This window comes from Eurypyga helias, unplaced genomic scaffold (assembly GCF_000690775.1).
Source record: "Eurypyga helias isolate BGI_N326 unplaced genomic scaffold, ASM69077v1 scaffold23487, whole genome shotgun sequence".
NCBI classification, from domain to species: Eukaryota; Metazoa; Chordata; class Aves; order Eurypygiformes; family Eurypygidae; genus Eurypyga; species Eurypyga helias.
In genome coordinates, this window is record NW_010261413.1 from 1 (window position 1) to 27023 (window position 27023).

Sequence of the window (27023 nt, forward strand, 5' to 3'; positions counted from 1 at the left end):
TCAGAAGCAGAGAAAGACCTTGAATTCAGTGCAGGCATTGCCCAGCACCAGCTGAGACCTGATCAGTGCTGCTCTCTGCATCCAGGAACAGCTTCCTAGCAGCCAAGGTAAAGAGTTAACTCTTTCCTGACTGAATCCAGCACAGCATTGCTGTATTTCTTAAGAATATTCCTATGGTGAAAAGCAAGTTGTTCTTCCTTCAGGGCCCTCCCCTGCACAGGCCTCTCACACACTCCACTGGAGCAGAGCGATGGCCAGCACTGATGATGCAGCATGGCCCAGGCTGGGATACAAGCGATGGGCACAAAGCGGAGCAGGCAAGGAGGCACTGACTGAAGCTCTCCCTTAGGTGACACCAATCTCCCTCAGCTGACAGCAATCCCTTCGGTGACACCACATTCTTCTATTGGCTGCTAAAGAGGTGAGGTGTCTTACTTCATGTGGATCTTGATTTTTATGTGCAGTGAAGCCCAAGAATCTTCCTGGATTTCCTTCTGGGCACGTAGGAGCTCACAGAAGGTGACCTCAGTGCTGCAAAAGCCTCAGTCTGTAAAAGCACAGATGTGAGTCATTCACACAAACCAGGCATCATAGTGAAGTGCTGGGTGAAGTCTTTTACACCCCTCCTCTCCAGTACGAGGTGACCGATGAAAAAGCACTTTAACACTTCGCTTTCTCTGGGCCTGTATTGTTCAGGGGCCGTGCAGCATCCCGTGCAGCAGCCTACCCTGGCTGCAGGAGGCACGGCGCCTCAGCCAGGGTGTGACGCAGCACAGCAAAGGACACAGCACAATGGGGGGAAGAGCACAGGGAAGTGGAGAACATGAGTTCTGTCTTTGCTAGCTAGATGGACCTGCCGCTTCCCCCTGCTCCTCAGTCTGGCCCCTCTAGGATAGCAGCAGTAACACTGTCTCTGGATGCACCACTTCTACACAGAAGGTGGAACAGTACTGTCAAAAAATACTTCAGGCAATATACTCATCCTGCTTGGACTTTTGAATTCAGATCTTCCTTCCAAAATCCCCTCTGTTCTTTGATTTCCTGTCCCTCCACTTCACCCAGGTCAGCCACAAAGCCCGCAGCTGCATAGAGATCATCAGCAGAGATCATGTTTCTAGAGAATGGCCTTTCCTCTCCTCCTATTTCCTTTACATATTTACTCTGAGAGAATGTTTCATTTAAAAAAAATTCTCCAGCAGCATTTTCCAGGTGGAGACGCTGGTTTCCGTTCACATCCCCTTCCAGCTGGGTTTCCCAACAGTGTTTGAATTCCTCCACCTCCACGGCAGAAAGATAGCAAGAAAGTGATGGACTGGCAGACAAGGGACACTTGCTAAACACAGAAAGATTGGAAGGAACATCAATGAGGGCAACGAGGTCTCACAGGACTTGGCACAGCATATGCTTGATGACCTTATTTGTCATGTTAAAAATGGTAAATGTGTGGCTGTATTAAACTTGGACCAGTGCAATGCATTGTTTGGGCTGCATCTTAACCACGCACCAGTAATTTGCATTAGGAAATGCTTCACTGATAGAGTTCAGAGTGTAACTGATGTTAAAAAGACTCTATTGAGTGGGAAAGACAGGATTCATAATGGAACATAAAAGGTGACTTTCCTTGGCCTACTGTTAATAATATCCAAGAAAATATAAAATTAGTGTTGCTAAATTCTGCATGTTACAAAAACATTGGTAATGTGATAAATAAGAATTCCTGAAAAAACAGTGTGATTTGAGTATTTGGTAAGTTGGGCTTTGGCTGGATGCTGACTCGCTCAACCAGACACAGAAAAAGCAGCACTCTGAGGTGACACAGGCTCCCAGAAAAGGACAGGTGAACATGAAAACCCAGAGGTGCACCACAATTAAAGGCATGTAGCTGGGGCGACACACTAGGAACTGCTGCTCTTCTTATATACTCCACAGGCGAGACAAACGCTGGAAGTTTGCTCAATTTCAGGGTCTATGTTTGTAAAAAGATGCTAAAAAACCAGAGGGTTTATAGCACAGCCATAAAGTAGAATCTGATCTGCTTAAGAGCAAAAGCTGCCCAGTTGCTAATCTCCTCAAAGAAAAGCTTAAGAGGTGACTATATCAGTCAGAAGGTACCTGCTGGGGAAATAAGATGCTGTGGCAAGCAAAGAACTCCTTAATTCTGCAAAGTAGGAACAAGAGCAGACAGACATCCCTTAAAACAAGACTTTCTTGTATTAAAAAGGTGGTATTAAGAGCATAATTAGTGACCAGGAAAACTTCATGGGCACTATGACACATTCTCCAGCACTTGAAGAGGCACCATTTATGCAGGACTTTGGAGGTCTTTTCCCTCTGGCGTTATTTTGGAAGGCCACCCTCCAGTACCCCAGAGACTGACACATCCCCTCAATGACTCCCCCACTGCCGCTTCCAAGAACCCCATTAGATTAAGAGGGCCAAACTCTGCAGAGGCAGCAGTTTTGGAGGGCTGTAAGGCATCGTTTCAGCCCTGCTAAGTAACTTAGCCACCAAACCTCACTGATGGCCTGCAGTTTTGGTGGGGATGGTCTAGAAGTCCTCAAGTAGTTAGTTACAAAAGACTGAACTGAAGGGAGACCAGTTATTTTTCCACAGCCTTAATGCCTAACCAACCGGCAAGCTTTCAAACACATTCTGAAAAAAAATCCAGCAGAAAGCAGTGCAAGGGGATGACTTCTGATCCTGGAGGACTCTCTGATACAGCAGAAAAAGGGAACCAAGAGAGGGTGTCTACAAAAGTTGTTACCCACATCCTAACCAGAAATCAAGCATAACAAGAGGCAGACGGTCATCAGCAAAGTTGAGTCATTGTGTGGCAGCTCAGATAGGGCCAGACTGCCCTATTTTAATCTTGTTTCCCTTTCTTAAAGATCAGTTCCATTCAACCAGAAGCTGTTGGTCTAGGCTGCATTCAATCAGCTGTCTTTCTGGCCTCATCACCCATGAAAGTTGATGCCTGCAAAGCACAGCCCACACCCTCTAGGTCCACCCCTGACCCTGATCCTTCCCAGTCCACAAGCACCTGAGTACCTGGTCCTGAATAAGGTGCTGTGCTCTGCTCCTGCTGTGGCCCTCGTGCCCTGCCTCCTCCACAGCTGAGGGTGCCGTTGTAGCCACAGGGAACAGCTGGAGAAGGTAGAGGCCGGACTCAGCTGCATGCAGATGGCAGTAGCTGCCGGGGGAGGGTGGTGCTGCTCCAGCAGCCCCCCAGCCTGCACCAAGCATGTGACAGGCATGCAGGGTGCTCCTGTGCTTGGTAGGAAAAGGCTCAGTGCAGGGGTGGACAGTCCCTCTGTGAATCTCTGTGGGTCCTCCTGAAGCAGAAACCACCCATCCTCACCCACACAAGCGGAGAGCCAAACAGGCTCAGGGAAGACAGGAGGCTCACAACTGCAGACCTAGAACTTGCAGATCCCTTCGCTCCCTCTCCTGACACCTGACCCTGCCCTAAAGAGCCTTGCCCATCCCTCTCTGCATTTTCACTGCCCTGATGATCATGTTCTGCTATTTGTGGCTTTCGATCAGCCTTCTTGTAGCTAATCACAGCAGTGGGGGTTACCCTGGGCTGCCCCAGCACAGCCAACCATGCCCCACACAGAGCAAACCCACAGCAAGTAGGAGCTGCCTCCTGTTTCCAGCTGAACCTCCGATGCCTCCCAAGGGCAACTATCTCCAAAACCTGAGTTTTAGGCACTTCCCATGTAAATTCTAGTGGCCAAAATAATGTTTTTCCACTTTTTAATATTCTCCTCCATAAAACTCATGTCCTGTCCACAATACTTCTGGCCAAGCAGTCTGCTTACACATTTCTCCAGGTTTATATCAACTGCCTGTGCAGACGAGCATCTAAATGGGTGAGAAGGAAAATCTCATCCCACCACATCCCCAACAGGATGGGGTGAAACTGCTGATGCACAGCCAGGAGCTCAGCCCTGCAGCAGAGCCGCTCGGCACAGGCACTGCCCTGCATGAAGTAAGGAGCTAAGTCCCACGCTGGGTGAACCTCATGGACAATTTAAGTCAGTGAATGAGTAAGCAGAAGTTATGTTCACAGCTGAAACCCCTGATGCACAGGGGTGATAGCAGCAGCATGCGAGTAGGGAGGACTGTGTTGAGAGCTCAGGCATCTGCCCTAGCATTCACTGTTGCAGGCATCAGAGCCTCGATCCAGCCCATGCTGCTTGTAGAGAGATGGTGCCACATGTCTCCCAGTCAACTCCCAAATTTGTTTTCTCAGTCATAAAAATTATGGCTGGGTGACAAGTTTCAGAGAAGGGGGGGAAAAAAAAAAAGTCCAACACACAGCAATACTCAGGAGCATTCAAGAGGATTTTAGCTGTATGAATTGAAACAGCCTGCCTGTTCAGACTGCTGAATGAATGACTGAGCTGGATGAAAACTTGGGCAGCAGGTCAGGAATGTGAAGCTGAAAGAGGCACTTGCTGCAGGTCTGCTTAGGCGGAGTATTCAGAGAGCTCCTGCACCCCTCCTCTCTATGCAGGGATGCCAGGGGAGCAGGGCTCAGTCATCACTGCCACCTGCCTTGCGAATTTTTCTTTTTCCATGCATGGCCTGAATGAGCCATCCACAAGCAGGGACACAGCCTCCACCTGCCTCTGGATGCCAATGACAGCAGCGACTGCGCATCTTCGCCAGGGAGAAACACGGAGCAGGAAACACATCCCGAGCAATGGTCTGCAGAGGTGTGGCAGCGGGGAGCTCTGCGCTGGCCCACACAGGCAGGAACAAGCAGAAATGTTTGCTGGGACACGGATCACACGTTAGCACCAAGAAGGCTGCTTTGTACCTCACAGGACTGTGCATCCCCTTGCCCACCCTCTCATCTCGACAACTCTTCAGGGAGAGCCCAGTGGGTAGCCCAGGGGAGGGTGGGCAAAGTGGTGCAAGGCACTGGCACTTGGGCACAGCCACAACTTCCAGCCAGCAGCTCCCAGGTAACCTGGGAAAATGACCTGAGGGACCAAGGACATGTGTCACACCACCAAACTCTGAACCTGGAGAGGTCCCAAAGGACATCCGTCCTCATGCTGGCTGGATCCTCCCTACCTAAACCAGGGCCTTCCAGTCTCATCCCTCCTCTCCGACACAGAAGCTGGGTTCACTTGAGCATGAAGAAGGCAAAAAGCAGTAACTGACCACCAGCTTCAGCAAGGCACACAGAGCCTACCCTCCCCCCAGTCAGCAGCACTGGCCGCAGCAGGAGGCAGCTCGCTAGGGAGCAGCAGGTAGGGAGGACCAGGGGCTGGCTGGAAGCAGTCTCACACCCACTTCTGGTTTAAGGCTGCCTTAAGCATGTTGTGAAGCCTCACCTAGAGCAAACCCAAAATGCTGGCAGTGTCACAGGCTGGGGAGCAGGATGCCTGGGGCAGCATGGGGCTCTTTCTTTCTTCCTTTCAACACAAGGCATTGACACTACACCTCTACTTCAATACAATGATTGCAGGGGAATTCAAAGCCCAAAGCAAAACAACTTCTCCAACCCTGGCAGCTCCGGGTGATACATGCTGCTTTCTGTGACATGTCTAACAATTTTGGTGAAGCCACACAGCACTTGCTGAGCAGCAGCAATTGGCTCCTGCTGCCTCATCAGACTGTTTGCAGTTAAACATGACAGCATTCAATGTTATTGTTATCAACAGTTATTTAGGGACGCAGCTCCATGAAGGTGGTGTTATCAGGTTCCTTCAGTGGGAAGTGCTCATGCTACAAGAATTACTGCAAGTGCCATGGGCCAAGGGGGCCTTGCAGAGCAACACACTGTCATCGTCAGGGAGCATCATGCAGCAGCCCTTATCACACCTGTCCTGGCTGAACATAGTCACATTATTTCACACCAAAAATAGTTGCATATTTTGCACCAAAAGAACCCCAATAATATTTTCCTTTCAAAAGGCATGTAACTGGCCTGACTCCCCCACAGGTATACTCAGGTTTGATCACAGCATCACTGCAGCCATCAGCCTCTGCTGGCTTGAAGAGATGGCAGATCCTGGGGACATCTCCCCATTTCCCAGCCTACTCAGTACATGGAAATGCTCATGTATTTGGAGAGGAGTTGCTGAGTCCAGAGAGCAGAAGGGAAGAGGCCAGCCATCTCCCACACTGCTTGCTGGCTGCTGGCTCATCCCACACACTGTATACCATGACAAGGCTCTTAAAATCACAAACTGAATTGAAACACTTTTGCTCACCTAAAAATCCCAACAGAGCCTGGAGCTGGTGATGGAGATGCACAAAGAGCAGAGTGGATATGCACAGACTGGGAGGAAAGACAAGGGGCTATGAGAAGCACCAACCCACCCAAGCCCCAAGGGAAACGAAGCAGCATAGCACTTTACAGACATGGTATCAGTATCATCATAACTAAACCAACAGCCTGTGCAAAGCTAACCATCTACCCACAGTTTTAAGAAGAGATTCTTAACATTAATTCCTGTAATTATAGCCCAATGAACTTGGGAAGGGTAAAGGAGTGAGCAATTTTTCAAGAGCCCTAATTTACAGACTTGATACACACCTCAGAGCATAGAGAAAAGTCAACAACAGTCATAACTCCACAGAGCGATGCTATCAGAAGTGCCTTTAGACTGAGATGCAAATACTCAGCCTCAGGTCAGACTAGTTCAGACTGCACTGGTTTCCTTGTCCTCCTGGGACACCTCCCTCTGTCATGTTGGTAGGACATGGGATGCTGAGGGGAGTAGCAAACAGCAGCTCTGACTGATCCTTTTCCCTGCAGGGAGCTCCACACACTTGCCAAAAGTGTTCAGAGTGGAGACATGCCTCTGCCCTCTCTCCATCCTCAGAAGGTCTTTAAACAAACTGGCCCATTCTGCCCCATTTCACTGTTACATAGCTCAGGAGCTTAAACACACTTTGTGTACCACAGTAACAGATCTTATCTATACTCTTCTTTCCAGACCGTTGAGTGACTAGCTCTGCTATGAGGACAGTGAACAGAAAAGGTGAAATGCTCCAAAACTCAGACTCTGTGCTTGCACAGATCAGGACTGGGGCAGACAGGCTTTGCCTTAGCCACAGTCAGATAAATGCCATGAGAGCCGTTACCTGGACCAAATGGGCACTCTTAAACAAGAGATTTTACTTTTTTGTTTCTTTGGTGGTAGATAAGAGAGTAAGATAAGTAATGAGAGTTCCAACACAGCCACTGAAATTAAAAGCTACACTACAGCAGCAGATACACAGCTCCCCATACAAGGCAACCTCAGCTCACATAAAACCAAGAGACAAGATTTCAAAGCAGCCCAATGCATGAAAGCATTTAAAACCCTCAGACAGCTTCTAAAACCACCACCACAGCATTTCTCCCTGGGAGGGGGAGGAAAGCAAACACACAGGACAGACTCCCAGGAGCCACAACTCAGCTTGAGTGATTTCCATGCAGCTGCTCGGCTACCACTGCTCTCCAGAATCACATTCTCCTAGAATTAAGTTATGGCACACTTTGGTATTAAAGTGGTTTGAAAAAAATCACTGTAGTTATGGTCTGCAATAAATCCTATGATATAATCTTGCTGTAGCAAATAGATTTTTTGCAGACCCAAGAAAACCCTGCACCCAGGCAGCATGGTCTCCCTCCATGCACGTTTGTTTTGGAGCATGAGCAGACGCTGCTGGAAGGCACAGAGAAGCTCTCCACTGCAGCACTGCAGCACTGGCAGCAGCATCCGAACCCAGCTGAAAAAAGGGAATTTGGTTACTTTGCCACAGCCTGGATGCCTTCAGTGATGCTGCCAGCAGCAGTGCCTGACCCAGAGCTTGGTTTCATCAGGGAACGGGGTGCTCACCCCATGGGAAACAGGCTGACACTTCAGTTGGACGACAGGCATGGCCATGCTGAGCCAGACCTGCTCAGCATGGTCAGGAGGGGAAGATCCTGCACCACCGACGGGCGCCAGCTCCCCACTGCTTGGTTCATCCCCACTCACCGCCATGTACGGCCGGCAGCCTGCATCCCGCGTTTTGGCAATGGAGTCCACAAGCTGTCCACTAATGCCGAAGTCACAGAGTTTAATATTTCCATTTCTGTCCAGAAGAATATTTGAAGGTTTGATATCTGCAAGTGAAAGAAATTTAAACCAGTAAGTCACAGCTGGAGGTTTCAGTTTCAAGAACAGCAGCTGCAGAAAATCAACACCGGCAGTGCCAGCCATTTTCCCTTGGTGCAGGGTGGGCAGGTGGTGATGGGATGCACTCACCGCTGCTGAGGATCCTGCCTGGGAGCAAGAGGAGATGGAGCCAGCCCCAAAGATGCCACGTGCCCAGAGGCAGACACCCAACCACCTTGAAGGTATGCTTTTATGGAAAACCACAGACCGAAGAGGCAATGGAACAGCCACTAGGGACACACTTGGGCAAAAATTGTACTCACACTCGCCACGGTACATGTGCAAACTACACTTTGACCTGAAGCAGAGACCACTTAAAATCCTTGCAATTATTTGTGTAGCCACGAAGAAAAGACATTAACTCACCTCTGTGGATGATTTTCAAGTTTTCTTTTAAGTGGTTTAGCGCTTTCACAGTCTAGGAAAGAAAAACAAATGAAAAATAAGCAAATGTTGTAAGTTTTGTGTATTAAACCTTTGGACCTTCAAGACACAGGGGCAAACTGTTTAGTATGTGAAGATATCAATGCTGTAATATCCTAATGTAATAAATGCATTTTCTCCCAATCTTTCCTGCAAACACAAAGTGATATGAGAGGACATGTGCTTAAGTAAACACATACCACTTGCTGTAACCTGGAAAGATCATGCTCTGGGACAGGGAAAGGAACTCTGCGAGAGGGGAGCAAGAGGTGACGTCAAGCAATTTCTCATGTTGATTGTCTTTAGTAATAACTTATTTCAAGCCATATGCTGTACTTTTTCAGTAGGTAACAACTGCTCCCATTCCACTGGCTGAGCAGTAGCAGTGTGGGGAGCAGCACAGGAGGCTATTCTGATTTAACCATTCACCACTAAATGGAAAAGACACTTACGGACCCTGATTTCACAGGCCGATTTTTAAAAAACCTTGAAAGTTCACCATTTTAATTAATTTCACTTTTGCTGAAAAGATCACTGAAACCAACAGCCAAAAGACCGCCTTGAAGCTGATGATGAGGGTGTTCATGTCATGCTGCAAAGTGGCTTGAATCTGTGTGACTGTGAGGATGAAGTCAAATACTGACGAATAACTCTCAAAAGACTGGTCTCTCCTGCTCATACAATCCCATGTTCAAGTGTTTAGGGAAGTAAAAGCTCCGGCAGGCTCTGTGGCAGCTGAAGTGCTGTCTCCTTGCTGCCCACCTTGCTCCTCTGGCGCAGGTTTCTTCTCCAATAGCAGAAGCTACAACATATCTCTGGACAACAAAGCATCAGCTGATTTTTAGGCAGACCCACAGTAGAATGAGACTGGATGGCCTCCTTGAACCTGAGCTTCAGCAAAAGAAAGCCTGATGGACTCAGTGACTGAATGTTGGTTTAAATGCCATCTAACCATGCCAGAAGTTCCTGCCCCAACCCTCAAGCAGAACCTCTCAGCTCTTTGACCTAGAGTAAAAGAGCTCTAACACAAGATGAAGGGTGGTTGGCAGAGCACACCGAGCTGTGAGCTGCAGCACTTACCCCACCTGCATGTGACGGGGCTACCGGGGCAGTGCACACAAACCTTCTGGACTTGGAGGCCCTCAAGATCTAAGATACTTAGGGGCAGTTTTCTTATACCAGTTATTAAATGCAATTTTTCATTTGTTTTCTAGAAGAAGGTAGACAGAAACAAACCTCAGACCACAACACCTAGTCAGAACCTGTCTTGGTTCCTAAAGCCAGCCTATGCAGAGGACGTCCCTCAGGGATGGCTGTGGCTGGACTGCCTTCAGGTGCAATGTGAAGGAAGGAGCAGTGTTGGACAGACAGCCCATGATCTCCTGCACAGCACAGATCCCCAGATCTGTTGTGGGCCATGGATCAGGAATAGAACATTTTAGCTTACTCAGTCCATCCCTCTCTTCCAGGTCAGAAACATCCAAGGTGGACATTTTCCTGCCTAGAACTTAAAGTTTTGGTGCGTTTTCACAGCATGCTGTCTGTACATGGTTAAGTAGAGAAACTCCTTTTGAGAGCTTCCAAACTCATCTCAAGTCTCTGTCCAAACTATCTTCATTGGGCAAACACCTTGCAAGGTCTGCCTGAGCCTATGGGCTGGTATGTCTCTAATACCCTGCAAAGCCTGGAATAAAGGATCTCCTTTTCTTCCCCCCACGGATTTACATACAAGTCCAAGCAGACTACCCTGGAAGGACAGACCTTATCCAGCCATCTCTCGTCTAATCTCAAACCCTGCTTTGGCAGTATAGTTGGTTGGTGGTGAGACAAGGAATTCCATGAGCTGCAAACAGCCATTGCCTGCTTTTGATAGGATTATCAGGCTTGGCTGTAAACACCTAAATGCATGACAATGTTAAGCTGTCAAGGCAGCCTGTTAGCTGTAAGAAGTAGCAGGTAGCTACTTCAGTAGCTGGTAGCAGGTCCAGGTAGGCCCAATATTTTATAAAAATTCCCCTAAGAAGGGTGAAGGTAGTTTATCTCCCAAGATCAGGCACTGAGCAGAATTTGCCTGTATCTTTTCAAGAGGTCATGGTTTGTGACTTGCTGATCATCCCTCCATTGCTCTGACAGCTTAGTACACCAGCTTACTACAGTACTCACGTGCTGAAGCCAATGTAGAGGCAGTTTGCCCATCTGTCACCAACAAAGCATGGCTTGTGTTCGATCACATTTCCCCCCACTACTCCCGAATGGTGTTTCACTTATGCACGCTTTCATCTTACAGCAGCCTCACTGAACCATTTAGTTTGGCTCAGCCTTGACTTCTTATTGGGCCAGGACCTCCAGATTAATTCAAGAAAACATCAACCATCTCCACCTTCTGAAGTCCTGCTTGTATTTTTGGGAGCCTTTGTACAAGGCTAATAAAGGTCTCTCTGGCCTGAGTGGCCCAACAGCCCCTGCAGAAAGCCAATGGACTTGATCTTTACAGGCAGCAGCAGCAAAAAGGTTTGGTGACACCTTTCAATACCCCTTCCTCCACAGCCCAAACCCAAAATTTTGTTTCGCGGGGCCAAAACTTGCCCTTGTGTTTAGACAACTAAGGCTTCATTTTAGCACAGACAAGGATAATTGTACAGCGCTCCCTAAAGGGAGACAGTGGGCTCTGTGTACCAGGGGTGCACTCAGATACCCTGGATGGGATTCATTTCACCACCTAAGGCTCCAAGAGATAGGAACTCAGCTCCCGTACAGAGATGCCAACCTCTCCCCGCTGACTCAAGAGAGAGGGCAGACCCTTACTCTTGAACAATTCAGTGCAGTTCACATGTCCTGGCTATAAACACTCAATCCCTTTTTCCCTTTGCAAACAAGAGAAGGGGAGACAGCTGATCTATTTTAGCCACCTTACTTAGGATGAGACCACCTGTGCCCAGTCTCCACTGATGCCACCACCCATCAGTGCACATGAAGCTATTCCTGAGGAGGGGACTGGTGCCTACACTGTCAGTGCTGATGTTCAAGCAGACAGAGCAAGAGTCTGGTCCTGGGGACTCTTCATGAACTGGTTAGAGACCCCAGGACCTGTTTTTCTGTCATGCAATATGCCATAGGAAAGTTAGAACATACTCAAGGATCATAAAAACCATGGTGACATACAACAGCAGCACTTCTGCTGCATGCAGATCAACCAGCTTTCTCACAGGTGAATTAAGAGATCTAAATTTTTCACACTAGCTTACACACTGACACAAAATAAGTTTAACAAAATACTCACAGCTAAAGTGATTTTTCCTAGAATTTCTTCTGGAATAACATCATCTAATACACTATATACATATTTGTAAAACTTATCAAACGAGGTAGACATGAGCTCCATACAGATCCAACAGTCACCCTGGAAAGAGAAAAGAATCTTTGTTACTGTCAAGCTAAAAGAAGAAAAAAAAAATCCAGAAAGTATCCCTTGAATCTAATAATATACATTAACAGCAACATGCATTTGACAGGAAGGATGCAATTGATCTTGATTATCTTTAGGAATGAAAGACTCGCCCCCATACGCACCTCTCCTCCACTCCATTCACCAGCAGAGGAAATCTAGCTGACCAGCTCAGACTGACTTGATATTACATTTTAGATGCCTGAACCTAGATGAATCCACATCTCAAAAACTGGTTCTCCAGAAGGCAGCAGGCACAATGAGACATGAGCATGCACAATAAGACTAAAAATCCCTTCAGTTTATGACTAACCTGCAGAGGACAGAACACATTTCACACAACATTGAGAGACAGCAACTAACCAAGAGGAAATGAAAATAAACTCAAATGTGTAGGGGGTTTTGTTGATTTGCATCTTGCAGTGAAACAATTTAAACGCAGAAAATTGCAAACCATACTAGTATCTGTGTTAAGCCAAGCTAAACCTAGCTATTATAAGAGAATAGTATGTCTTTGTATCAAACTGACTCCCGAGATCTGTAAATCTACCCATTCACAATGGATTTGCTGGGGATGAGAAATGGACCCCCAGCATCCCGAAGGACTTCATCTTTTGTTTTAGTATGTATCTACCATATGGTAATGGACAGCTTACCCATGGGTTGATTTTAGTTATTTTCGTTTTTCTGAACATTTTATCTCCTGTTGAGGATGACAGAAGGCTTTGCATGAGCTCTTACTGTAGACTCTTATCTACTTCAGGCAACTCTGCACTGCTAGAAATACTAGAACATTAGCACTAGACCTGTCCTTACCAGAAATGGCATACTCATACCTATCTTCTACAGGCTGTATCACATTAAAACTGCATTAGCTGTCAAAAGTTAAGTGCAGAATGGAGGAGTTCATTTGAATGTCTCATCCTGGCTAAATACCACCCAAAAACACTTGTAAAAGGAGCAGCAGCTTGTGTAGGTAATGCTATCCTGGGCTGCCTGCGTGGTTCAGAACACAGGATGTCTGTCTGGTTATGCCTAAGCTGCGCACTCCTATAAGAAGCAACAAATAGAGGAGGAACTTCGCCAGGGAATTGTCCTACAGAAGGTAGATTTTTTCCAAGCAGACAAGACACAAATGAGCCAAACATTGGCTCATACATGGTTAATACATGGAAATAAAATTGGGAAAAAACCCTTTATCATGGACATGCTGGAGGTATAGCAAAGACCTGCACTCCAATCCTGCACACCCAAATGTCTTCTGTTTGAAGCAATCTCCCAGTGCTCATGAGAGCCAGGAGCAACTCTTGAGTTATATTTAGATAATGGAAAAGCTTGTAGAGCCAGAGGTTTTAATGCCAAAAGGGCTTTTCTGCCACTCAGAATGACCGCCTGTGAAACACAAGCCAAGGAACTGCATCTGCCAAGATGCCTCCAGCCCAAATGCTTGGTTTAGCAGGAACCGAAACGACCAGCAAAGGTGGTGTCAAACAATGCACACCAGTACCAGCAGAGGCAGCGGTGCTACCCAGCTTGGTCTTGGGCTGCACACACACATGCAGCAATATAGACAGCAAACTGGAAGTATCCCACTGCCACCAGTGTTACAGGTGCTGCTGCTTCAGTGACAGGAAATCCATCACCGTCTCCTGTCAAAGGAGGGATTCTGCATCTCAGAGGAAAGGAGGAAGGATTGGATAGGACAGGATAAGGATAGGATAGGATAAGATGTTTCAGTTGGAACAATCATCTAGTCCAACTGCCTGACCACTTCAGGGCTGACCAAAAGTTAAGCATGTTGTTAAGGGCATTGCCCAAAGGCCTCTCAAACACTGACAGGCATTGGGTATCGACCACCTCTCCAGGAAGCCTGTTCCTGTGTTTGACCACACTCTCGGTAAAGAAATGCTTCCTCATGTCTAAACCTCCCCCGGTGCAGCTCTGAACCATTCCCATGTTTCCTGCCACTGGATCCCAGGGGGAAGAGATCAGCACCTCCCTCTCCACAGCCCCTCCTCAGGAAGCTGCACAGAGCCATGATGTCACCCCTCAGCCTCCTCTTCTCCAAACCAGATAATCCCAGAGTCCTCAGCCGCTCCTCACAGGACATGCCTTCCAGCACTGCCACCACCTTTGTTGCCTTCCTCTGGATGCAGTCAAGGACCTTCACATCCTTCTCAAATGGTGGGGCCCAGAACTGCACACAGTGTTCAAGATGAGGCTGAACCAATGCTGAATACAGCATGCTAGTCACCATCTTAGCGGCTTTCCTAGGAAGGGCTGAGCTGCCAGTGGGGAAGGTGGCTGCGGGTTGAGAGCCATGGGCAGCTCCATTTTATGCTGCTCATTTGGCACCAGGACTTTTACATCAGCACAAGGCAAAGTTGGAGCTAATTTCACTCACCCAAGCTAAATGGCTTCTACAAGCCTGAGCCCAGAAAACATGTATTTCACCCAAAACAAAGCAGAAGGGACTGATAGAAAAGGTGCTGACACCATGGTGAAAGAGGTAAGTGCAGCACAGCCAGAAGAGGGTACAACCAGCATTTCAGAAGGCATGGAGAAAGATGAGCTCAGGCTGCGAGAGAACAAAAGATCAGCTATAGATGAATTTGGATGAGGACCTGTTCACACTTAAACTGCAGAAATTAAATTAGGCAACACATGCAGAAAATTCCCCTTTTCAGCACTGGCAACAAATGCAAAGTGTGGTTGAGGCACTTCCATATTATCAAGAATGGCTCACAGAAAGCAACATGGATCCAGCACTGGTGATACGTTTAAATCAAGTGAAATCAAAACCAGGAACATGCAAGGTCTCTGTAGTGAAAGCAAACATGGACACTTCTAGTGGCTGCAGGATCATTCAAAACATTGTTTAATAGTTACTGCACTGTATTCCCATGTTATTGTACTGAGACTGCAGGGGATTGGATTTGTTCAGGAATAACACAATATTACTGACCGCCTGCAGCCTTGTACTTTGAGTGTCTTCAGTCGCCCAGGCTACAACAGCTGGTGTTTGTGCAGCAAAAGCAAACTGAAGTGAAACAACAGGCAACCCTATTAGGTTGGGATGCATGTGTTACTGAACCCTCAAAAAAGTACAGTAAATTGTTATGCAATGGTAATTTAAGCATAAAAACCCCCAAACCTGTACATGATCAAAAGCACCAGGAAAGACTTGGCTTATTTGGTCTCTGAAGTATGTACCATACAGAAATTCTGGATGCGGACATTCATTGATCTGGTAATATAAAAGTCTACTCGATGAACATGAATTCATGTCAACAAGATCAATGGAAAAAGATTACAGACCTTTGCAATCATGCAGGTTCATTAAGGCCGGTGACAAGATTCAGAACTCTACAGGTTCTTATCTCTTTCTGCGACTTGAAAGGACTTACCTATTGGCAAAGTTGATAAACTTCACTGAGAACAAAAAGGATGACCTGCACGGAGTACAGGTCACCCAGCTTCCTTTCTGATCAAATATGAAAGAAGTGCTGATATGCAGGATGTGATGTACTATTTGGACATGGTCCTGAGCAAGCAGCGCTAGATGGCGCAGCTTGAGCATGGGAGTTGGACATGGTGACCTCCAGAGGTCCCTTCCAACACTCCCCATTCTGTGATGTGGTGATACACATACTGAAGGCCTATCCCATTAGTGTACTGCAGGGACTGGCCAGCTGTTCATGCAAGCTGCATCTACACTAGAGAGAAAAAGAAGAATGTCATAATTCTCACATATCCTTATGGGACACAGAGAACACTTTTCCTATAGACCAGAGACTAATCACAGGGACAGATGTCTTGAGTAATGCCAACACAGTCAAGGACTTCCATAGAAATAGGGTGATGTGCACCAATAACAGAGAGAGCAAATAACTTCTATCAGCTAACCAAGGATATGTTCATCATTCACACCGATGTCAGCAGTGTAATACTGACACACCCATACTAGCCCCCTCTTGTACCAGCAGAAGCCCCCTACATGTTAATTTACCTGGCTTCCCAGGCATGTTCTGCAGCTTTCAGTGAATAATTTTATCAACTATTGAACTTGGTTAAAACTTGGCTTGGCTACACTCGCACTGTGTAGGAGTCACTGCTGAGATCCCAAGTCAGACAAGGCATTTTTCCTCTTCTCAAGAAGTAACAGGAACAGTTTGAAAGAGCAGTTAGTGTGGACATAATAACTAACCAAATGTTCCCAGGCTTACAAGTACTGTCTCAAACTAGTTTAGCCATAAAGCTTCCTTTTTTGTTTGCCTCAGACCTAAAAACCCTCCAAACAGCAACCACTTGGGGCAAAAGTTTCAGGGTTGCTGACTGCAGTATGGCTCAGCACAACCTCCTTTCTTCTCACTAAAAGTGAGAACTGACTCCAGTGAAATCTTTGCAGAAATCCTAGCAATCATCTTCTTTTCTACCCCACCAAGCAAGTACTACTGAGAAGTAACAGACAGACATGATTAACCAGATGCTCTTCATTACAGCATCTCTGCTTACTGGCATGGAAAGTTCTGTGTGCATTTACAGGAGTCAGGGCTCTCAATGGCACAGTATGGAGAAACCACCTGGCTTCATGGGGCCAGGATGAACCTCACGGAGTTCAGCAAGTGCAAGATCCTGCACCTGGATCATGGCAATCACTAGTAGAAGGACTGGGGGATGAATGGATTGAGAGCAGCCCTGCAGGGAAGGACCTGGGGATATTGGTGGATGAAAAACTGGACACAAGCTGGTAACTCGCACTTGCAGCCCAGAAAGCCAACCGTCTCCTGGGCTGCGTAACAAGAACATTGTGGCCAACAGGTCAAGGAGGGCGATTCTCTCTCTCTCTTCTACTCTCATGAGAACCCTCCGAAGCACTGCATCCAGCTTTTGGGTCCCCAGCACAGGAAAGACATAGAACTGTTGGAGCGAGTCCAGAGGAGGCCACAAAGATGCTCAGAGGGCTGGAGCCCCTCTGCTATGGGACAGGCCGAGAGTTGGGCCTGTTCAGCCTGGACATGAGAAGGCTCTTGGAAGACCATACCACAGCCTTTCAATTTATAAAGAAGGCGTATAAAGAAAGATGGAGAATAACTTTTTACCAAGGCCTGTAGCAACAGGACACAGGGCAAACGTTTTAAACTAAAGAAGGTAGATTCTGCTTGGCTATAAGGGAGACATTTTGTAAGATGAGGCTGGTGAGATGCTGCAACAGATTGGCCCAGAATTTGCGAATGCTCTGTCATTAGTAGTATTCAAGCTCAGGTTGTAGAGGGCTTTAAGCAACCTGATTTAGTTAGTAGTAGAGGGGGCTGGACTACATGATCTCTGAGGGGCCCTTCCAACCCAAACCATTCTATGATTTTATGATTAGTCAGCCACTAAACTCTTTGTATAGCCAGTATAACCAGGAATATAGCCAGTGGTGTGTCTACCCCGTTTGCACTATCTTCCAGGCCTTTCTCTTTCTGATCCTCTCCATTCTCCAGTCTTTACTAGACACAACTTTCTTCTCTCTTCTGTTAAGCAGTCAGCCTGTGGACACAAAAACTGTTTCAATTGCCACATATCAGAATGCCAGTGCTCTGGGATTCTTTCTGTTATTGGGGGGGAAAAAAGTTGACTTTTTTCTACCTAGGATTGTTAGAGAACCATTAATAGAGCAGTCCACTCAGCAGCTGCACTGGCAGGATGCTGTAACATCATGGGGAGGGGCAAGACAGTGAAGACAGTGATGTGAAGGTCAAAGCTTTACCAAGAACAGGAGTGAGCAGAGCACTGTCCCATGGAGGACCTGACTCCAGCACACACACTATCTGGCATCAGTGCAGTGAAGCCCCTTACTCCATGCAAAGGCTGAGACACTGTATTCTACTTTTTCAGCTTTGTTCCTGTTTCATTAAAGAGGCAATTTAATCTCATCTAATGGGTGCTGATAAACTCATGCAAAGTCCTGTACCCAGCACTAAACTTGTAGTTTTAGCATTGTTACACATCACATTATACTGATACATACATAACAGAAGGACGTCCCATATGATTAAAGAACAAGAAGCAAATAATGTGCTAAGATGCTGCCTGCTGAGGATCAAGCAGGACCAGTTCCCAGAGAAGACTTTCCCTATCAGAAAATGCTTGCTGAACAAGTGAGACAGAATACAACTAGGGAAAAAGTATGTGTAGTATTTCTGCTGTTTGAAAACAAATTTTTCAAACTCTTAGAGGCTGCCACAGTAACTTACCTGTTTACAGTTACTTTCCTGATTGCAAGCTGCGATACTTGTCTGTCTTCAAAATAAGACCTTTAACAGTTTAGTCCAATTTCATTTGGCATACCCACTCCCCAAACTGTCAGGATTCAAGAGCTTAGCTCTGCTTCTCTGCATCAACAGCCTATTCTTCTGGAAAGGCCACCTGCCTTTCAAAACAGACCAGCTGCCCTGCTGCAGTTCCTGAAGCTGCTATAATCCTGCCAATCATCTGATCCCAAAAGCCACCTACTCAACATTTAAGCTCCTTTATAGAGGCTCAGATTGAAGTCTTTCACCTTTTAGGAGCAGGCATAAGAAGTCTTCCCATCTGTAGTTCCATCCATCCCCAGAGAATCCGAATTCTGGCTCAGAGCAGGTGGTCCCAAGAAGATCTGTCTTTTGGAACTTTTTTCCTTACTTTTCCCCTTAAAACACTGAAACAAAGAGCTTTGTTTATACATGCTTTGCTGTAAGACTTGCTGAGAGAGGTTCAGTCTTTTGCAAAGTCCCATGAGCTCTTTTATCTTTTAGTCCAGGGTGCAGCAGTAACCTGGATTGTTCACAGTTATTTGGGGACAGATTTGCTAAGTAGAGTGGGGGGATAAGCTGGATTCAAACATACTGGTGAAATTATTTTTTTCCTTTTCCTGTGCTTCTCTGCTGTCATAGTTTCCTAGCTTTAAAAGACATAATTGATATTAGAACATGTCATTAATATGACAAGACAGAAAACCTTGTCCAAGCATACCAGCTTACACTGTGCACCTGAGATACGTGACTTGGAACATTACCTTGGCAGTAAGGGATCGAGCAGAGGGGAAGGTTGCTTTCATTTCCGAAGCAAATACCACTGATGGGTGGGATTAAAAGGGGATTCCAGGGACCAACACAATACAACCCAGAGTAACCTTACGGAAACCTTTCCCAGATGGATCATGCAAGGAGCCTTGCCTAGCTGCAGAGCGGCAGGATTTTTGGACAAAAGGGTGCAGCAGAAGGCAGGCTGACATCTGGTTACTGATCAAGGTAGGTTTTTATACTGTTTATGTATTTATACTTACACGCTGAGATGTGCCTAGTGCTGCACAGAGGTGACAGGTGTGCACACTCTGAACATGTCGCTTATCAGCATCTGGCAAGACACTGTACTGTCCAGAGACTTTTCTTCACACCACCTGACAGCCGTATCATTTGTATTTCAGCAAAGCTGGAAATTTTCAGCCATGGTAAGGCTTCATACTTGGTAGGAGCTTGTATTGTGTGAACATGGACAACACCTCTTGGCCCAAAATGGCTTTGTGTTTAAACAGACAAGAAAAAGCACAGGGATGGGAAAAGGAAGGATTATTATCCTTATTTTAGAGACTGAGATTTAAAGCCAGAGGAGTGATCTGGCAAAATTATAGAGGCACACTCTCTAGAAGCAGGAATTGAATATTCAGTCTCAGTTTTGGGCTTTAACTACAACACTGACCTTCTTTCTCTAACAGTTCCCCAGTAAAGCCCCACAAGACTGTACAGGCTGCTATGCCCGATACTATACAAAGATGACTAGCAGCCAGTAGGTCTCTGTCTTCCTTCTTCTGGTGAGTAGATGTGCTGTATTTGTGCTGAAGTAGTGGAAAACAGGCAAGGCTACATGTCTATCCCTCTATACTGTGTCAGCTTCAACACCAGAGCAATTACAGGAGAAGGAATAATACACACCTGCAGAAAAGCTGCAGTAGCTAGCTGCTGCTCTCTGGAGGAAGAAGACACAGTAGTCAGGTTTTGACATTCATCTTCTCCAAACTCTTGTTCTTGCAAATCGACCAAATGCTTGCAAACGCATGATGCTCACCTGAGCTACATTATTCTTCTTGTGCCTGTACTGAGCAGACTCAGGTCAGCCTGATGACTGGCTTCCAACCATGGCATACGTCTGCCCAGGCTGCATGGAAAAGGCCAGCTTCCCTAGTGTTTTTATTGGCCATTCGAAACTGGATAGCAATGGAAGTGCCTGGGCAAAGCGCAAGGAGATAGGAGGATACCTTCTCTGGCCTTCCAGCGTATTAACCTACCTTTAAATCAGAACAAGTAAATGCTAAAACAGTCACAAACATGCAGCGATTAATATCATATTCCTGGCCATGATCAGGTAAAGTATGTCAGGATTAAACAGTGGTCAGCTGACAATGCTTTCAATGGTCTAATTCTGTTCATCACTTGGAAGCACTCACGGAAGTGTCACGTTGAATAACCCACTCCACAGCACATGATATCTATGTGCATAAAAGGGCAAAGCTAAATTACAGCCCCTAGACTAGCTATTGCAGGTATTGCTCCTTTCAAGAACAGTGATGTAATTTTGGTCTCTGTCCCAAAAGAATGGAGTAGAACTGGAAAAGATGCAGAAAACCGCAAGAAAGATGTAAAAGGCCTGGAAGGGGTTCCATGTATGACACACACCAGTGCTTATCAGGCTAGGTAAGACACGACAGAGGGGGAATATGGCAACTCTCCATAACATCCTCAGTGGCCTCGGGAAGATGGATAAAGATCAACTGTTTATTGCCTCTTCAAATACAAAAAACAGGGGAACCAGTTAGGGGCATCACTAAAAACAGCAGGATGAAAATCCGAAGTGAATCAAACAAGGGGTTGACAAGCAAGTCAAGTGCTTCTCAGGGAGCACCATGGATGCAAAACACATACATGTACTCAAGGGGAAACCGAACACTTTCACGGAAAAGAAATTCAGTACGAATCACTCAGCAGAAAGACAGCACATCTAGATCAGAAGCCACGGCTGCATATTACTGAAAGCTATAGCAAACCATCACACACACTTCTGCAAGCAGATCCTGTGGGCCACTGCCAGAGACAGAACATCACACTAGGAGTTTTGGCCTGACCCAGCATGACTACCCTTGTTTTCTTATGTATCTGCAGGTACAAACCACTTCAAGGCAGATGCATGTCAATTTGGGCTCTGGCACAGCCTAGCTATCTGCATGCATACATCAGACAACCTTATGGGGAGCTGTGACTACTATCACAGCAATCACCTTCTTACAGGGATACAGGTCCTCCACATAGTTGCATCTCACAACCACTAACATAAACCATGTTTGTGCCCAAGCACTGTGCTGCAGAGCTGCAGCCTGGCAGCACACACTCTGCGTGTGGGAGCCACAGACCCAGAGCTCATCAAGAAAGAAGAAATGCAGGAAAGAAGGAGAGATTGAAAGACGCAGAGATACATAAAATGAATGGGAATAGCATGTACGTGCTCAGCAGCACCCAGACATCTGGGTCTCCTGGTTAAATATCCTTGATTAAAAGTGGAGAACTAAGAAATCTAAAGTAAATTAACTTTCTTTTCCTTATTTCAAGATGGAAGCTGCAAAGAAAAAAAAAAGGTAAAAATCAAACTACTATGAATGAAGCAAGTTTGGAGTGCCCACCTCTCTGAAGAGCGCGCCATAAAACTGAACAATATACGGGCAGTCACTGCTTCGCATTACTACATCAAGGTCCATCAGAAGCTGCTTCTGTTCTTTTTCATCCACTGTCGACCGAATTCTCTGAAAGAGGGAGAGTGGCAGAGACTGTATCACTTACGTGCCATTACTGTATCCTCAGACCCGCTTTTGGAGAAACATACCAGGGACCCCAAACCCAAGGCTGATCAGATAATCCCCAAGGCATGCTCAAGCACACTCTAGAGAATTAAGTTGTGTTCTCAAGTAAGAAATACAACTGAAAACTCCTAAAGCCATTTAATTCAGACTATAAAATCCACAGTCCTCTCATGAGCATCAACATGTTCAGATAAAATGTGAAAAAGAAATTAAAGAGCAGATTTCATTTAAAACTACAGCAAAATAACGTATTCGAGCTTTCATTTCAAAACAAATTCCCAGTTAGTTCTTGGCCATGTTGGATGGGGCTCAAAGGCTATTTTGAAATGTAACCAAGGAACATTATATTTCAAATTTCTAAGACATCAGTCTTCTTACACTATGCTTCCACCATGGCTGGCATGGTGAAAAAGGACCATCGTATAACCAAAGGAACACTTTGCTCTGGTAATGCTAACGGTGAGCAACAATTCTGTAAGCTCCTATCATAAAATTAACAATTCTTTACCTACCACTGGCCATGGAACATTAACACTATATAAAAGATAATGTATATATATAAATATATATACTATGTGTATATAAAGAGATTTATGTATACACATACTATACTTCATATACACTACATATAAAGAAAAGTCTCATTTAGACTTGAAAGAACAACATAAGTTTGAAAACAGAAAACTGTACATGTTCAAATATGAAGCTTGTTAAATGAAGGATGGAGAAGATCGTTCACAGTTTTTCATGTGATTTTACAGACATATTTAACATATTGCACTAATTAACGCATTCCCCGAATCACAGGTGAGGAAAATTGTAATGCTGAAGATGTGACTCGTTGAAAAATTGTTTAAAAAGCAAGCAAAAAATATTTGGCAAAAAGTCCAAAGCAAAAGAGGTAGCCTGGACCCTCCCTGACAAGAAAAACTACTCAGCTATCCAAGAAAGAAAAATAATTCACGTTTGTGGGAAAAACCTGCAAGACACCAGCAACCTCTCCCACCAACACTACTGCCCTGTGAACAACTGCTGGTGGCATCAAGACCACTCAGCAAGCACAAGGCTAAAGTATATGAACGTACTTTCAAGGCTGGCCATTCATATTGCACCATTTGAGATACAATGGATGATTATGTACCTTAAGGCTACCTTGTGATGATTCACACAAAATGAGGACAGTATTGACACTATAATTTTCCTTACCTTTGTTGTATCCTGATATTTTGGTATTTCACCACTCGTAGCTCTAGTTTGGCCCAGACCAATAACTGTCATGTTCATATTGCCCTTCTCCCTCCCAGTGAATTTTAGAATACTGGGGAAACTGTCAAGAGACTTGCCCAGCACACCCACAATCTAACATGCACACCCTGTGATGCCACTAAGTGGGTGGGATTTCATAGCAACAGGCAGAACAAGATGGCTCAGTGATTAGTACTCAAACTAAAAAGCTTCACCTCTAGGTCACTGGTTCAACTATGTTTCACAGGAGTTCAGACACACCACTGAAGAAAGCCTGAGAAGTAATTATTTCTTTGTCCTGCATCTACACCATTTAACGCTCCACAACCCTCTGCTGAGACATCAAAGGCTGACCAGATAGAATGTCTCTTTCTAGGTGGCACCCCACCAGCACTGCATGAAATGGTAATTGTAACTGACATCTCCCTTCTGTGCCAACTCAGTATCTTGTCTCCAAAAAGCTCCCTTCCTGGTCATCTGGGCATCTTCCCAGCCCCACTCTGCATTCTCCTTGCATCTGCACAATCCTGTCACAGTCATCCCCACAGAGTGTGCCTCAACTCCACAACTTCCCCTGAAACCATGTCCTCCCACCTCTGACATTTCCTTCTCTGCTGTTACTTCTCCAACTCTGCAAAGCATGTGAAATATATGTTGTATGGAGGAGGTGATTTTAACAGCACCTCAGAATGACACCAAGCCCCAAGATTCCTCCTTTCCCCCAACCCAATCCCCTAGGGAGAAAGCGAAAGAGCAGGCAGAGGACCCAGAAGACAGACGGTGGGTTGACTACAGGGCAGAGGATCCAGGAAGACATGGGACCCGAAGGGCACCTTCAGAAGCCAGCATGGACTCCCCAACAAATATTGCTTCAGGGAGTGAAGGTAACGACATGATGCAAGCCTGGGAGGTCACACACAAGAGTGCTGAAGACTGGAGACTGGCAAATTCAAGAGAAGGTGAAAACTATCAGGAGCAACATGTGGGACAGCACTGAGCTCAGATCAGCCCAGTCAGGAAAAGGTGGCTTTGTTTAGCTGGAGCCCACCAGGGATTCTGTTTCAGGTCAGCAGTCCCAATTCACCAGCTACGGAACAAGTGTTCACCAGTGAAACAAGGAAGAAGCAGCAAAAGGGGACTGATGCCAGTATCTAAACAGCACATAAACCGTAATGATGATCTGCTACCTAAATCCAAGAAAGGATGAAAGAGACTGCAGCAGCTATCACAGACAGACTCCCCAAGAACACAGGAGATGTCAGGGAAGGAAGACATGAGGCAAGGCAACAGTCTGAAGACACCATTCAAGACAAAGATGGACAGGTCTGACACCTCAGAATGGTCACTCTACTGCATGTAGTCACTGACATGGCCAAACAAGCTACATACAGAAAAGGTGGGGTTTGCAGTAGAGGCTTAAGGAAAATCTCTTTTTCAATGGTTTATTGTTAGCCTCAAACAGACTGCATCAAATCCTCCAGCCCTTTTAATACAAACACAGCCTAGGACAAAGCCTTCTGATATCAGGAACAAGAGCTCTGAAAGCTATGCCCTGGGCAGCTTCAACAGCAAAAGGTTAAGCTATACTGTGGACTGGACCACTCTCAAACCTAAAACCAGACAGACCCCAGAAATCAGACCCAAAACAGGAGAGACATCACCCAGCCCCAATTCACACACAAAAGGATTCAGGTGCAGTGGGTAGCAACCAGATAAAAAAAGAAAAGGAAAGAAAAGGAAAGAAAAAAAGCGCTATAAGCACCAAACTGAAAACAAACCCCTTGAGATGCGAGACAACACAGTGCTGTTCTGTGTCGAGGGCTCACACGTGTCCACAGCAGAAAGCACAGCACAGCAGTTCTTGATGGTGCCCCCAGAGGACTGGTGGCTCCATGGGGATGGCTGGGACTGAAGACACCAAGTTAGCAGGAAGAAGGGGGTTTGCCCACTTGCTGCTGAGGATGAGAATATTTATCTACCCATCCAAAACACACTTACTGCTGACTGAACTATGTCAGGTCTTCCACCGATCACAACTAGTTTCCCACCTCCTATAACAAGGTTCTTGCTCCCTCTCCATATTTTCTTTTATCCCTGACTCAATCGCTCCTTTCCCAGTGTACTACCAGCAGTGCTTGGAGCACTAGTTTCCCTAACAGCCAGCTACCCAAACAGATGAGTGAAACAGAAAATTCTGCTCAATAAACCGCAAGGAGTCACAGCTTGGCAGAGGGTACCTAACAGTGTGAAGAACATAATTTATGTTTTGTATTAAAGCCAGCTTGCAAAAAATCCCAAGATTTCTCTTCAGAGGTTGCATGGGAAATCAGAAGGACAGAGAAATTTGCCCCTTAACTGATCTTAACATGTTTAATGTGTTGTTTTGGTGGGCTTTTCCGGGCTATCAGGCATCCATGTAAGTATGAAGAGATTATGAGAGGTATAAATGAATGTTAAATTTCTGCTCTCGTGGATATCTGATACTTAGCAACCTATTTCAGCTGTGAGGCTGCCATCAGAGAAAACCTGGGAAAGCCAAAGACATGAACATCTGTTTTAAAGCTATGGATGACAGAAGAAGCACTGACTACAAAGCAAAACAATACAAAAGCAGCACTGTCCTCTGAACAAGAAATGGCTCCACAGGTTATTGGTTTCTCCAGAAGAACAGGGATCTTTTATGGACACCTCATAGGCCTGATATCCTACTGAATTTTATGTATCTCTAACCAGTGCCTTGGCCAGCTTCTCCAATTACCCAGTTGATTTTGAAATTGTCCCTGATTTTCTTATGAGGAGTTTAGAGCAGAAGTGGATCACTACCTGTAGTCTGGTCAAAAATACTGCTAGACAACAAGAGAAAACAAGAAACCAGCAACACTATCTGAGAATGCTGGCTGGAACTGGAGACTATCTAGGCAATATTGCAGAGCAGGACTAAATTAGCTAGGCTGATTTATACAACAGATATGGGAAGATAGAGAAAATTCTGGAATACAGCTGAAAATTGCTACATCTTTTGGGGTGAGAGAAAACCAAAAAGAAGGACTGCGGACAAAAATACCCCCTCCCTAGCTGGCTTACTCTCCTACCTGTAACTATTTTGGACAGAAAAATAATTCCATTAAAAAGAGGTGCAAGATGTTTACATGGGGCCATGGTAAGAAGTTTGAAGGTCAACTGAAGCACAAACCACTTTACTTGCCTCTTGATGGTATATTTTTCAGCCAGTTGAACTTGCTTAAAAAAAAACTGGCAGAAGCTCCCTGCTGCAGGACAGAAAGTGCCTGCCTGGCACCCAGGGCTAGGGGGCTAAAGGGGAGAGGAGTGGGAAGTGAGGGCTCCCTGCAGTCTTGGGACATCACTGCCATGCTCATGCTCCTGATCCACACAGGCACCACCTAACAGATTAAAGGTTGTCTATTTTAAATATTTGCTTGTTTACCTTGTGAACCCTTCCAACAGGGGACTTTCCTAGCCTTCAAAAAGCCTTTTTAAGTACCCTGGATAATAAAACCCACACCAGGTATATATAATATGCAGTATTTAAGTAAAAAGCTGAGTCTCCTGCTCCAACATGGAGAACACTCCCCAGCTTTCATTCCAGTTTGGGCTTTTTTTCATTTATGTATTTTTATACCAGTCTGGAAAAACCAAGTATGCCAAAGATCATTTAAAGTACTCTCTCTTTTTTTCTGATGAACTACCACCAGTGCCAGAGGGAAACCTCAGGACACAAAGGAACACCCCAGCTGCTGTGTGAGCTTAAAACCAATTCACTGAAATAAAACAGGGCTTCTCTACGGTTCCTCCGATGTGTCAGAGACAGTCCTGTTCCTCAGATTTGTGGTACCATCATGCAACAAGA

The 27023-nt window shown here is 45.8% G+C and overlaps 1 protein-coding gene across 1 annotated transcript in view; it reads right to left on the bottom strand.

The window, feature by feature from the left end:
- Positions 1-7847: 7847 nt before the first annotated feature.
- LOC104504434 (dual specificity mitogen-activated protein kinase kinase 4-like) overlaps positions 7848-27023 on the bottom strand; it is a gene marked incomplete at its 3' end in the record, with an annotated part of 42002 nt that continues 22826 nt past the window's right edge. The window contains 4 exon segments of the mRNA XM_010155375.1: positions 7848-8116; positions 8535-8586; positions 11872-11991; positions 21734-21853. Coding sequence (XP_010153677.1) covers positions 7848-8116; positions 8535-8586; positions 11872-11991; positions 21734-21853 — 561 coding nt within the window.